Raw genomic sequence first — 15,544 nt, forward strand, 5'->3', positions numbered from 1 at the left:
GAAATGGTATGCCTTTATGGTGCAGTTGTAATATGTAGCCTGCTCAAGTGCTCCAAAGTGGGACACGGACGCATCAAAACCCTCCATGAAAATTCACACTTAAAAACCTGAACTTGTTACGTCTCTTTTACAGCACTGTAACTTCACAAAATATTGCCAAAGACATACAATGGGGGTGTCATTTTACTCAGAAGACTTAGCTGAGCATAATTTGGGGGGTTTGAACTTAGTGGCACATATGAAATATACAAAATGCCCAGCAAAAATGTAATCCGTATGTAAAAAATGCCCCAAACAATTTTTTCGAATATACTTTGGCATATATTGGTGAAAAAATGGGGGCATGTTAAGGCACAATATGCACCATATGAGATACCCTGGAGTGTCTACTTTTAACAGTGAAACTGTTATAATACCCCAAATGGAAGCATAGGCTCATTAAATCCGTCTCTCAAAATTCTACTGTGAATACTGAAAAGGACAGGTCTCCTATATGGCACTGTAGCTTCATGAAATAGCGCCAAAGACATACAAAGGGGGTGTCATTTTACTCAGCAGGTGTAACTGAACACAAAATAAAACTTTGTACAGGAATAGCACACACCAACTTTACAAAATACACATGAGAAGTTCTTTGTTATAAGTTTGTGTGCCAAAAACTAAATAAAACACAATTTTACTCCAATATTTAGCAGAGGTTGGCGGTGAAAGGACTACGTATAAAGTGTCAGTGTGAAATAGCATGTGATGTCTACTTTATATAAATATATACTTTTGTGTGGCAATTTTGTTTTCTTTTATGGCTATTAAGCTTACAAGACAAACATAACAAATTCTAAAATTGCTCCACATTAAAAGTTTATTTTACTCCTTGTGCTTTGTGACCTGTAACTACCAAACAAAACTGAAAATCCCAGACACATTATATATTCTGTAAATCAGAACAACTAAATTAATTTTATTTTTAATTACTTTCTTTAACCTGTACTAATTATGCACACATAATTATTGCAAAAATTGTAAAAAAAACAATTTGGTTTTTTATGCGGTTTTTCAGTATTTTTTTTATATTATATATATATATATATATATATATATATATATATATATATATATATATATATATATATATATATATATATACACACACACATAAATGTTACATCAAATTAAAGCCCTTTTTGTCCTTTAAAAAACATGTCGGTGCAATAAACGAGAGAGATGCAAATTGCAGTTGAACGCATACAGCAAGAAAATTCAAAAATTGCTTGTGTCATTAAGCGTAAGACAAGCTTCTGAAGCTGTGTCCTTAAGGGGTTACTAGATTGTTTTTTGTTTTTTTTATTGTTTAACATTAAAGTACTTTTTTATTGGACCTACTTCTGCTGCTGCTGGAACTTTGGGCTACATCCTTGGTAGGTATAATACCTAAGCCAATTGGATTAAAGGGACACTCCAGGCACCCAGACCACTTCTGCCCATTGGAGTGGTCTGGGTGCCAACTCCCACTACTCTTAACCCTGCAAGTGTAATTATTGCAGTTTTTTATAAACTGCAATAATTACCTTGCAGGGTTAACTCCGCCTGTAGTGGCTGTCTACTAGACAGCCACTAGAGGGAACTTCCTGATTTATAGCTACAGCATCGCTGGACGTCCAGCGTCGCTCAATTCCCCATAGGAAAGCATTGAAAATCTTTTTCAATGCTTTCCTATGGGGAGCGCTAATGCGGGTCTCCCCGGCCGGTGGGCGGGATCAGTCTCGCCCACCGGCCGACTGAGTCAGTAGGAGGAGCAAGCAGCGACGAGGGACATCGTCGCTGCCTCAGGCAAGTAACTGAAGGGGTTTTAACCCCTTCAGCAAATGGGGATTGAGCGGTGGGAGGGAGAGGGAACCCTGCAGTGCCAGGAAAACGGATTGTAAAGTAAACCGTACTTTGCTCTTAAGCATGTGAGTAGGTTTTTTTATTATCTGCTTATTGTGCTTTATACTCCATATTTATGGTACACTATTGTGGTTTTATTTGTTCTTTTCCACATATATATCCATGGAGAAAGATTAACTACACCCATATCCTTGAGTGGGGATCATACCACTTCATACGCTAATTTGGAGCCATACTTACCGCTCCATTACATATGAGTGCCTACCCCGCTCAGTTTTTGTTTTTTTTAACCCCTTAAGGACGAGTGACGGACAAGGTCCGTCACTCAGGGGAATGCGTTAATGACGAGTGACTGACATCGTCCGTCACGCGTTAAAATTAACGCCGCGATTGCGCAAAGCCGGCGATCGCGGGGTTAATGCTGTTGCTGGGTCCCTCCGAGTCAGGGGCAGACCAGCAAATCCGGATATCCCAGCACATGTGATCACTGTGACAGCCAGTCACAGGGGTCACAATGCTGCTGGGATATCTGATCCGCCTCCCTCCACCTCGAGTGGGTTTGTGAAGTGGAGAGAGACGAATCGGTGCAACATTGTGTCCCAGAAGAATAGTCAAAGGTTTTAAGAAGTTCCCAATCCCTTTCCCCTGTATAACAAAAAAAATTAATCCTATCACTGCTAGCAGTGATCAATATACAGGTCACAGTACTTTACTGTGATTTTTTTTTTTTTTTTACTTTCAAGGGTTAAGTTTTTGGGTTTTTTTTTTAACCCTAAGGGGTTAAATTGTATTATTTGATTTTATTAGTGTATGATTTAGTTACTTGGGTGGGTGGAATTTAGTGGGAATTAGGGAATAATAATAAAAAAAATAAAAAAAATAAAAAAATTTTATTTAGTTAAAGTTTTGTTAGCTTTGTTAACTGGATTTAACAATGTTCAGGAAGTATAGTGCAGAGGAGGCTTATGCGCTGTTAGCGGCCGACTCAGAGGCGACAGACACTGCCACAGAGAGTGATGCAGGGGACGCAGGGGACTATGTGCCAGATACTGCAGGACCATCAGGGGAAATCGCCGATTCCCCTAATGCTGAACATGGCGCAGATGACTGGGTACCCCCTAATAATTTTTCCCCAGACATCCCAGTGTTTACAGCCAATCCTGGCATACAGGCTGACCTGTCTGGCTATAGTGCGCTGGATGTTATGCAGCTGTTCTTGGGGGATGAGATTTTTGGGGAGATAGTCACCCAGACTAATCTCTATGCGGAGCAATATCTGGCACGCAATCTTATTTCCAGGAAAGAGAGATGGAACCCAACAAGTGTGCCAGAATTTAAACAATTCTGGGCACTGACCATGTTAATGGGGCTAATTAAAAAGCCCGCAATTAGGATGTATTGGTCCAAACATCCTATTTGCAATACCCCCATTTTTGCAGAGACAATGCCGAGCGAAAGATATGAAGACATACTGCGGTTTATGCACTTTAGTGATAATAGCAAGTGCCCCCCAAAAGGTGATCCGCAGTATGATCTTCTATATAAAATCCGCCCTTTAATTGCCCACTTTAACCATAAATTTGCCACTATATATACCCCCAATAAAAACATTTCCATTGATGAGTCCCTGATGAAGTTCAAGGGAAGACTGGATTTAAACAATATATCCCATCCAAAAGATCCCGATATGGGATCAAATTGTATAAGCTGTGTGAAAGTGGCAGTGGCTACGTATACACCTTCTGTGTATACGAAGGAAGGGATAGCCACCTTGATCCCCCAGGTTGCCCAGATATAGTAGGGACAAGTGGGAAAATTGTCTGGGACTTAATAATGCCCTTACTTAACTACGGTTATCACTTTATATAACTTTTATAACAGCATCCCACTCTTACAAATGTTATACTGCTTCGAGACCGTGGCCTGTGGCACTATTCGAAAGACTCGCACAGGTTTCCCAAAGGCTCTGGCAAACAAAAAAATGAAAAGGGGGGGAAACAGCAGCTCTCTGCCAGAATGAACTGCTGGCACTCAAATACAGGGACAAAAAGGATGTTTTCATCTTAACCACCATTCATGGTGAAAACACTCAGAGGGTCGCAGTTCGTGGCAGAGAGGAATGCAAACGAGTGCCAGTCTGCATACGGCAATATAATCGGCATATGGGGGGCGTTGACCTGTCCGATCAACTGATGCAGCCGTATTTGATCATGCGTAAGACCAGGGTATGGTATAAAAAAGTGGGCATATACCTGATGCAGATGGCATAAACACAATGCATTTGTCATTTTCAAAAAGGCAAATGCTGGGCTGAATATATCCTTTCTTTCGTTCCAGTTTAAACTCATTACTGGGCTACTTGAGTGCCACACAAGGAGACCATCAGTGGAGCCTAGCAGAAGAATGGAGGCAGGTCACTTCTGCTTTAAGATTCCACCAACCCCTAAAAAACAAAAACCCCAGAAAAGGTGCAGGGTGTGTTACAAGAGGGGCGTAAGAGTTGAGACCAGCTATTACTGCCCCGATTGCCCCTCTCAGCCCGGCCTATGCATTGGCCACTGTTTTAAATTTTTTCACACCCAAGCCGAATAAGTAGACCAGTTTTGGGTTGTGATTTTTTTTTTAGTTTTCTGTCTGATTGGTAACTGAATCTTGGCTTTGTCTCCCGCTTATCCTGTCTTCTCTGATCCTTGACCTCGGCTTGTCCTATCGTTGTTCCGTTTCTCTTTACTCCTTTCACCTCGGCTTGTACCTTGACAATTCTCTGCTTGTATAGCCCGGCCATTCTGAGGACCGGTATTACAAGTTTCACTCTGTGGTCTGTCTGTGTTTTGGTTTCGGAATCCATGACAGCTTTGCCCGGGATGCAGTTTACCCCAACTATTCCCCCTTTTCACAGCAAATAGTATGCACTTGTTCATAATTTGAATTGATGAGCTGTCTATACTTAAAAATATATGTGGCCTTTGAGAGGCAATTTACAATCCTGAGCTGCTACAATGAGACTTGGGCCTAGCATCCACTTTTGAAAAATATGGAAGTGGTGTTTCTCCAATGTGCCCCTTCAACATCCACATAACCCTTAAAAAGGTACACATGGGGTTATTGTATCACTAAGATGACATAGCTGAGCAACATGGTAGGTGTTATACTGCCGTAGCACACATAAGGATAGCAAAATATACAGTAACATCTCCAAGTGTGTGTCAAAAAGGCAGAAACAATGCTAATTGCAACTAGACTTGGTACAAACTAACAAAAAAATTATCCTACACTAAGGTTTAGAATATACATTTTGAAATACCCTGGGGTATCTACTTTAAGAAATGGTAGGCCTTTGTGGGATAGTTTGAATTTAAAACCTCATAAGATGCTGGGAAATTGCACATAGGCCCAGCAGCAAAATTCAAAGTTCGGTTAAAAACTGATATGACTTGGTCTCCAATGTGCCCCTTCAACATCCACATAACTCTGAAAAAGGTACACATGGGGTTATTGTATCACTAAGATGACATAGCTGAGCAACATGGTAGGTGTTATACTGCCGTAGCACACATAAGGATAGCAAAATATACAGTAACATCTCCAAGTGTGTGTCAAAAAGGCAGAAAAAATGCTAATTGCAACTAGACTTGGTACAAACTAACAAAAAAATTATCCTACACTAAGGTTTAGAATATACCTTTTGAAATACCCTGGGGTATCTACTTTAAGAAATTGTAGGCCTTTGTGGGATAGTTTGAATTTAAAACCTGCTAAGATGCTTTGAAATTGCACATAGGCCCAGCAGCAAAATTAAAAGTTCGGTTAAAAACTGAAATGGCTTGGTCTCCTATATGGCACTTTAGCTTCCCGAAATAGTGCCAAAGACATACAATGGGGGTGTCCTTTTACTCAGAAGACTTAGATGAACATAATTTGGGGGGCTTGAACTTAGTGGCACATGTTAAAAATGCAAAATGCCCAGCAAAAATGCAATCCATATGTAAAAAACGCACAAAATTCTTTTTTACCACATACTTTGGCATTTATTGGTGAAAAAATGGGGGCATGTTAAGGCACAATATGCACCTTATGAGATACCCTGAAGTGTCTACTTTTACAAATGGTAGGCCTTTGTGGGGGTTTTTGAAAAGTCAAACTGTTATAATACCCTAAACGGAAGCATAGGCTCATTAAATCCGTCTCTCAAAATTCTGTGAGTACTGTAAAGGACAGGTCTCCTATATGGAACTGTAGCTTCACGAAATAGTGCCAAAGACATACAATGGGGGTGTCATTTTACTCAGCAGATTTAACTGAACACAAAATAAAACTTTGTACAGATATAGCACACACCAACTTTACAAAATACACACAAGAAGTTCTTTGTTATAAGTTTGTGTGCCAAAAACTAAATAAAACACAATTTTACTCCAATATTTAGCAGAGGTTTGCGGTGAAATGGCTACGTAGAAAGTGTCAAAACAACCCTAGGTAAATAGCCTGTGATGTCTACTTTCTATAAATATATACTTTTGTGTGACAATTTTGTTTTCTTTTATGGCTATTAAGCTTACAAGACAAACATACCAAATTCTAAAATCGCTCCACATTAAAAGTTTATTTTACTCCTTGTGCTTTGTGACCTGTAACTACCAAAAAAAACTGAAAATCCCAGACACATTATATATTCTGTAAATCAGGACAAGTAAATGAATTTATTTTTAATTACTTTCCTTAACCTGCACTAATTATGAACACATTATTATTGCAAAAACTGTAAAAAAAAAAAAAAAAAAAATATTTTTTTTTGCATATTTATGTATTTTTTTTATAATAAATAACCATTTATATATATATATATATATATATATATATATATATATATATATATATATATGTGTGTGTTACATCAAATTAAAGCCCTTTCTGTCCTTTAAAAAACTATATATAATGTGTGTCGGTGCAATAAATTAGTAAAATGCAAATTGCAGTTGAACGCAAACAGCAAAAAATGCAAAAAATGCCGTCATAAAGTGAAAGACAAGCTTCCGAAGCTCTGTCCTTAAGGGGTTAAGGATACCTCCTACAATCACCAACATACGAAGAATTAGCACTGCACTTTATCCTTGGGTGGGGATCATTCCGCCCAGGCGCAAACATTGGAGCTGTATTTTTTTCATACTTATACTAATTATATTTTTACATACTACACTATTAGTTTCTTCTGTTTTTTTCCTTTCTTTTGTCGTTTCATACTCCCTGGCGCTGCACCTACCTCCTGTTTTACCTCCTCTGCTACTCCTTTTGTTACATAAAAAATATATCTATAGCATATCAATATATTCACCATGAAAAATTGTTCACTACTAAAAAGATAACATTTAATAACAATCGGTGTATGTGAATACCGCATGCATAATTTTCATATTTTGTGGTAACATGCACGCACTAGTTCATGAATTTTATGTGACTCTTGTTGGACTCTGCGGATCCTCCACTAAATTAGAAAATGTCAAGTGAATGTATTTTGAGACATTCAGATTCAATATTTTAAGCTTGGGACAACTATATTATTGTGGACCTCGTTTCAAGCTTAAATTGTGAAGCATGTATCTCATTACTACAGATCAATCTATACCCAAGGCCATCCATTTTATTTTGCAAAAATTAAGGAATGACCCCACCCCCAAATTAACAATATTGAGATCTCAAAGTCTCATGGTCAATTCAGTCAACTTACCTTGCAAATGGAATGTATGAAAGGCTATACCTAGAAAAATAAAAAGTGGATTAAAAATATTTTAAATATGTTACAGACATAAAACAGAATTCAAAATACTTTATCCCTATATGGATAACAGACAATTGTCTTAAAGGGACACTAGTCATAAGAACCACTACAGCTTAACATAGTGCTTTTAGTGTCTATAGCCTGCCCCTGCAGGCTTTTCAATTTAAACGCTGTCTTTTCAGAGAAAAAGGTTTAGATTGCTGTCTAGTATCTCAATGCTGCACTGCGTAAAGACACTGAACGTTGCCCATTTAAATGCATTAAATTCAATGTATCTCTATGAAAAGATGTTGATTGGCGCAGCGTTTTGTTTGAGTAAAATCACCATCTCACTGCGATCCTGGGGGACCTAAACAGCCAATACAGGACTACAGTGTTATGAATACATGTTTGTATTCCTTACACTATAGTTTTCTTATAACTAAAAGGTTGACCACTACAAAAAAAAAGCTAATTTTGCAATAGAAATATAAAAAAATTGAAGTAGAATTTGTTATTATATAAAAGAAAAATACAGCAAATTTTTGTTTTTTTTCTACAAAAAATAAACAAAATATACATTTTATTATTAACAAGGTCAGCAAAGCATACTGGTGGAGTTTAACCCTTTAAGGACCAAACTTCTGGAATAAAAGGGAATCATGACATGTCACACATGTCATGTGTCCTTAAGTGATTAAAGCGCCTCTGTCACTTTTGTTTTGTTTTTTTATAATTTGCAAAGACTGAAGGACATGTTTGTTTGGCAAATTTAACTTTTTTGAATCTACATGGGCCGCCATTTTGGGTCAGATTCTACTATTATCTGACCAACTGCTGCTCAAACTATCTTTCATGTTGCTGCAGTTTCATATAGAACAATCACATGCAGCAGGCAAGTTAGCTTGAACAGCAGTTGATTAGATAACAGAATCTGACAAAAACACGCTGCTTAGCTAAAAAGAGTGAGATTTTCTCAAATGATCGCAAAGCCTTGTAATTAAATTTTATAAATATATTCATATGGGCATATGTTTTTAGGCATCTTAGGGCATCATTCTGAACATGAAATTGCGGTTAACTGAAAATGTGCAGAATAATAAACTGCTTACCAGGTCATTGCAATGAACTGTAAAATACAAAAGAGAACTGCCAGGGGTTTCTTTTGCCACTGTTTAAAAACCAAAACAAAACATTTATTATTAAGCAAATGGTGAAAAGACATAATTAACACTGTAATCTTACTCAGAGGAAAACTCCAACGCAAAAATTTAAATATCACTATTAAATGAATATACCACCTAGCATGCATACACTTATTTCTGCAATGTCCTTTACATTGGGGGCATATCTAAAAGCAGTTTACAAAGCTGCAGATCTCTTGTTGCAGACATTGCAAGTCATCCCCTTTTGTAAAGCTGCTCACTGAAAAGAGGAGAAGGCAGGCAAGCTAGTTAGTCGCTTACATTAGATCTGTGGCACTAAGGGAAATGGAAGATAACATCCCTAGCTATCTGATTGACAAAATATATCAAAATATAAGAGTGCTGATTTCTATTGAAAACTAGGCTTTTACAGACGTCAAGAATGTGACAACTCCAGACAGGCTGAAGTGCTTTGTGTGTGTGTAGTGTTCTTTTTAGGAGTGTGTCAGATATTTAATATTCCTTTTGTCTTACCATTCCTTATGACCCTGCATCTTAATACTTATACTCCCCTCTCCCCAGTACCTTTATTTACATTTATTAGCTTGTGTTCATGCGCCAGAATCTCTATAACTGCCATTTTGTTTCCCCTGGACATGATGCCTGCTGTTTATCTATGAGATTGTGGTTAAATTTGATTGGCAACTGAAACAGACTGCTAAACATAAGGAAAAGCTGTCCCTTATATTTCATTATGGGATTATATGAAAGCTTGATTCAAAAAGATAGGTACTGTATATAGAAGCAGATTAGATGCAATTTATTTTGGTGTCAGAGTTGCTTTAAGAAATAATGATATAGAAACATAGAATGAACACCTTTATATATATTCAACTGAATTATGCCTAGAACAGGGGTAGGCAACCTTTGACACTCCAGATGTTGTTGATTACATCTCCCATAATGCTTTTACACCGGTAAAGGATCATGGGAGGTGCAGTTTAAAACATCTGGAGTGCCAAAGGTTGCCTATGCCTGTCCTATAATGTTCTTACAGCCAGTATGCTGGCAAAGCACCAATGAACAATTTTTTTTAAAATGTGAAAAAACAAAAAGCAAAACTGCATAATTAAGTGAGGCGTATTTTAAAATGATAACTCTGGGTCAGATCATTAATGGGACATTCTAAGCCCAATAACTGCTACATCACATTGTACAGGATATGGGTCAAGGGACCTCTGGGTGAATTCCCAGCCCTTTTCGGTCACATTTTTTATCATCCCATTATCATCATATCACTCTTATGATGCTATGAAGACCTTTACCTATACATCTGGTTACATCCCACAAGATCTAATGTAATGACTTTAAAAAAAAAAAAATAGATACCTAGGTCTCCAAATGTGAAACCGTATTTATATTGAACACACATACTATTTACAACAATATTCAAACTAGTTTATAATCCAAAACCATTTTCTTAATCTATAAATTTAATAGAAGTACATTTAAATATCTATATGTCTACAGCAGTACCCCACCTAAAGTTTCCCTTAAATTAAATTGTTACTTCCATGTGACGAGTACAACTGGTACCTATTTATAAAATAGTAGAATGTCATCAGTGGGATTATCAGACATGTTATATAACTTGGATACATTTATAATATATGAATATTTATTAAACTTACCCAAAACACAGCACACAAAGTACAAATTAGACAGATCTGTGAATAGAAAGTAAAAAAAAAAAAAAAAAAAGGGAAAAGAAAAAAACATTTGAATAAAAAACGGTTAATAAAATAATTTCCATTTAATATGGCATTAACTCATTCACGCAATTTGGGCATGCTCTGGCGTCCTACAGTAGGAGGGCTGAAACACCATTAGGCAGCATAGCATGCCCCAACGTATTAGTCCTTCCTCCGGCCCGCCTCCCTTCCCAGCGCTTTGATCACTCTCTCGGGGTCAGCCTTAATCCTTCCAGTATCGTCACAGCATTAGCCCTGTGATCAGATTGATTAGTACTATTTAAAAAACAAACACACACACACAATATATATATATATATATATATATATATATATATATATATATATATATATAGTTTTTTTTTTACTCTGTCAGCTGCAGTAATTACATTTTTAAACCCCTTTCCTGCTGCCTGATCAGTGTACTGTATCTGTGCTCTCTGATCTTTATTTTCGTTAAGACTAGAAAAAATAAATAAATAATAAAATGCCAACAATCAGTAATTTTATTAAAATTTTTGGGCTGGGTAATGGGTTTTCTGTTGATGAGAGCAGGGATTGGTGGTGGGAGCATGTATTAGGCAGATATGCAAATTAATCCTCCTAAAATGACACGCTATCACTATAGGTCTTAGCTCTTTTTTTTTTTTTAGCTAAGTATGTCAGCTGATTGCTGCTTAGGAATTTCTGGCTCTCCAGTGCTGAAAGTGGAAACGGGGAGCAAGACGTAGTGGTTATGGTGATTGAAGTGTTCCTTTACGGTTAATAATCTTTAATACTTGGTTTTAAATAAATAACCCTTTCCTATTATCTTAACTTGCACTCACCCTATTACCACCCCTTCAACTTCAGGTTTACCTCAATTAACCTTTTTTGCACCTCACCCTTTCTTAACTAGTCACTTGTAGGAAGTTTACATTTCTTGCAAAATTCCCCAAGGTAACATTTCACTCGAATGGTGGTGCATTGGAGGAGAGGGAGATCTACCTTATGGCAAACCCGTATGACAAGACCCGCGTAACTGGTGCACCAGACAAAATGGAGGTCTATTAAAGATACCACAATTTCTTCCATAGAGTAAATTGCAATGCTACAAGGAGATGGTATAAGAAAACTATTGTGCATCATGCAAAGAGATGTATATATGAAAAGATGACTCTCGCAACAGCCATAACAAGAAAAAGAAAATAAAAAAAACCTTTACATACTAACCAGCATAACAAGTGTAGCAATCAGTCTTGTTGGTTCAAACATCTTTTTTAGTTGTTTCATGGGTCCCATAAGAAAACATGTGCTAAAAAAAGAAAGAAATAGAAAATATCACATAGCAAACAATCCTAACATTTAGTACTTTAGTTATTTAAATGAATAAAATCCAAAAAAATAAGCAAATATATTTCACTACATAAATCAGTACTTGGCGATGAAGAATGAATAATAAAATAATAAAGGCTATATTTTACAACATATGCTATATATTACGTTTTGTTGTCCAGAGTAATTTTGTGGAGATAATTTATAAAATAAGATGTCGATAAGAAACAGCTACACAATATAGGAAATATGTGATTAAATGCTGTAGGTAAAAGCCTCTAACAGTTTTTTTTTTTAATGCGGTTTTGTGAGTTAATAATTTTACAAGTTTTCACTGCAGCCTGATCCTTCACTGGCAATATCATTCTCCCTCACTGCAAGGTAAGAGATGTCAAGGAAAACAGGCTTAGGGTCGTGACATCATTAGTCGTCCGTGGCCAGCATTTTATGGGTGGTGACAACAGATACCAAACATGCACAGATTTTACATTAGTCTACATGAGCTCTTGTTCAGGGATCATAAATGCAGGGCCCTACAAATCCCCGGCGCTGGGTCTCCATGGCGACTAGAAATTTCACCCTGGCGTCTGGGATTTGTCAGCCATTAAGCTAAAGGGAGCATTGTAGCCGGCCGTTCCCATGCTCCCCAGGGCAAGCTGCCCGCCCTGGGAAGCATCGAGGTGGTCGGCTAAAGGCAAGATGTGAGGGAGCAGTGATCCTTCCTGCAGCTCCTCTCTGCTCCCTCGCACTGTATAGTGATGCTGGGAACCTGAATAGGTTGTCAATCCAGCCCCGGCATCACTACAGGAAGCAGTGAGGAGCTGCAGGTAGATTACTGCTCCCTAGCACGCAGGAAAAGAGAGCAGCCCCACTGGACCCCAGGGAAAGTTCCACTCAGCTCTCTAAAAGGTAGGGAGGCTGGGTGGATTTAAAAAAAAAAAAAAAAAAATTGTGAGTGTGAGAGAAAATGTGTGTGTGTATATATATATATATTTTTAGTCGGGGACAAAAGCCGTATACATGATAAGTTAGATATATGAGCAAGTCGGTTGTGGTGTGCCGAAACCGACGTATCGGGTAGGCCTGTAATAAAAGAGGGCAAAAAGTTGAATAAGATACCTTATTACACATCGTTACGTTGCAAGATTCATAACGGCTTTACCTACTCAACTCTAGCTCTGGTTGTGGTATGTATCTAGTATTATACTGTGGATTTCCAGCGTCCTAATGTTTATGGTGTGAGCAGGGACATTTTTCTGGAAGCAGCTGATGCTGCCCTGATTCTGGAGGAATGTCCCGAAAAGGCATTGGGGTTGAGTCCCCGCCTAGTTAAGAGGGTTCTGAGGTACATTATGAATTTAGCTGTAGTGAGTGGTTTGCCCTGCAGTTAAATAGGGGCATATTGAGATTTGGTCCTGTGAGTGATAACCTGTAAAGGTCTGACATTTTGACCGGCACCTTATTGCCCGTAGGATTGTCCCTACGTATTACATATGGTAAGAGGATGTGAACTGTTTGGTACTAGGATGGGCACTTAAGACATGGTGTAGCCAGCCAGGTAAGTTTTGTAGTGTTAAGAGAGATTTTATAAATTGTGTGGGCAAAAAGGAGAGGAGTGTCGCAATGGTGACTAGTGAACGAATATCGGTTTTATGGTAATCGGTGGTAAACTTGTTGTAAAGGTGAAATCTCTATTGTATGCTTGTGATGTATAATCAGAGAGGGCAGCTCAATCCAGAAATCTGCCAAATGCCATGAGGCGAGTTAGTGCAGTATTAAGCCATGGAATGTGGGTATAGCCAGCTGCTTTATTGTCAGAAAATCCCTTGACTGCCCCTATCCGATCATACCTCCCCAGGCCTTGTAGGTGGCCACTATGGGGCAGATTCCAAAGAAATGTTGACGAGGAATAGAAATTATTATTTTTTTTTTTTTTATTTTTTTTTTTTTTTAGAGTCTCAACTGGCCAGGCAACTCAGAACCAAAAGTCACCAAATTGGCTGTGAAATCAGTGTGTGCGGATGCATTGGTCCATGTAACTGGGAAATGATGAGAAATGGCGGGAATAACCTGGCCCCAATCCAATGTGGTATGAACCGGAGCCATATGTGTAGGTCTGCTTACAACTAGTGCCAGAATGCAACTGTCGGTGGGAAGAAGACTCAGCGGTCGGGAAATAAATGTGCAGAGTAATTCTCATGGCAAACCTCAATGTGCCCAGTAGGACTGTAGATCCATTCTCCCCCCACCCTCCCCGCTTGTTCTTCAGAAGGAAAGGTTCCCAGGACTCCGATGCGCTGTACCTTCTCTGTAGGTGGACATGTTCTGTAGCTTATTAGTGTCAAGATGAATGCCTAAGAAGGTCAGTTTGTGAAAGTGGAACCCATAGTGAGGAAAAGTGCCATTGTCTTGTGAATACTAACCAGAGCGGAGTGAGGGCGTTCTATCGTGAGGAAGTTATCTAAGATAACCGGTGACTGCAGGACATTCGCTAATATTGAGTGTTAGTCAACATAGTGTGTAAGCAAATAAGATAAACAGCTTGGGGTTACTCTTTGCTCTAAAAGTTACACGTGTGGGAAATTCATGACAATCCCTCCATAAAATGCCATGAACATGCCCTTGGGATGGCTGAATAGGTAGAAGCTTGGAGGCATAGGAAATGTCTGTCTTGCCCACCCAAGCTCTGGTCAACCCCTTTGGCATAGTGCTGGGAGAATTCCTTAGAGGAAATCAATGAGTTGAGGCTAGGGGTGGGTAATTAATATGGTTGAATACCTTCTTAAGCAACGTGATTGTGTTGCGGGGTCTATTAATGCAGACAGAAGGTTCTGATACTCGTGAATACTAGACAGGAGTGTGACCAGACCTGTGTGGAACTGGTGTGTGGAAACCTTGATGTAGAAGTCGACTGGGTGACAGAAAGGCTGTGCTTAGAGGTAAAACTCCAGGTTGTCGATGCAAACCTTCTCTATGGTGAGGAGAAGTAGAGCCACTTACATCACAAAAGTCTGAAGGCTAGGATGAATTCTGGGATAGTGAGTTTCTGATTGAGTCTGGGATTCTGGTGTATAGAACGACGTACAGATCATCGTAGTAGTAAGACTTGTACTCTAAGACATCGTGGGAGGCAATCAGTAAGGAGACTAAATTAACCTTTCCAGATGTCTTTGCGTATGGTCAGGGACACAAAGTATGAGGGAGTAATAATGTAAACCGATGTGCTAAGGGAGGGATTTGAAAGGATAACATAACCATGAGAGGGATTTGGGAGTCCTGTGGCTGGGATGTGCGTCAGTGCCTGTGGAGATTCCAGTCTCTGTAGTCCATCGTTGATGTTATGTATGGAGGCAAGTAGAGTGGATATCAACGGTTTGACTTCATGTGATTTGGACTAGTGGGCAGGGGCCACTGAAAGGTGTGGCAAGAACGTTGGCCTCTTGGGGACTGTAAAAAGAGTCAATATAAGAGGCCATGCTGGGTGAGGCCCTAACTCGTAACCTGGAGAGGTTGATGTGAGGCGTTAGCTATGTGTTGGGCCGAGGGGCGTGTACCTCCATATGCGGATGAAGATGGGTGTTGGCCTCACGGAACTGATAATGATGAGGCTAGTTACTGGCATAGCTGGGTACCAGGCCGATAGCTGACATAGCGGATCCGAGAATGGGACGGGTAATGGGTAGTAGCGAGGTGGG

General features: G+C 38.9%; 1 protein-coding gene across 2 annotated transcripts in view; it reads right to left on the reverse strand.

Moving 5' to 3' along the window:
• Positions 1–15,544, reverse strand: part of SFT2D1 (SFT2 domain containing 1) — a 59,514-nt gene that overhangs the window by 20,547 nt on the left and 23,423 nt on the right. Inside the window, exons 4-7 of one of the 2 annotated variants that reach the window (XM_063441226.1) lie at positions 11,748–11,829; positions 10,476–10,511; positions 8,752–8,810; positions 7,610–7,639 (exon numbers count right to left, since the gene is read on the reverse strand). In XM_063441226.1, the coding sequence (XP_063297296.1) occupies positions 7,610–7,639; positions 8,752–8,810; positions 10,476–10,511; positions 11,748–11,829 (207 nt within the window). Of the gene's footprint in view, positions 1–7,605; positions 7,640–8,751; positions 8,811–10,475; positions 10,512–11,747; positions 11,830–15,544 lie in introns of those variants that run through there. The other variant, XM_063441227.1, reaches the window with a different exon arrangement.

This window comes from Pelobates fuscus, chromosome 2, assembly GCF_036172605.1.
Source record: "Pelobates fuscus isolate aPelFus1 chromosome 2, aPelFus1.pri, whole genome shotgun sequence".
NCBI lineage: Eukaryota > Metazoa > Chordata > Amphibia > Anura > Pelobatidae > Pelobates > Pelobates fuscus.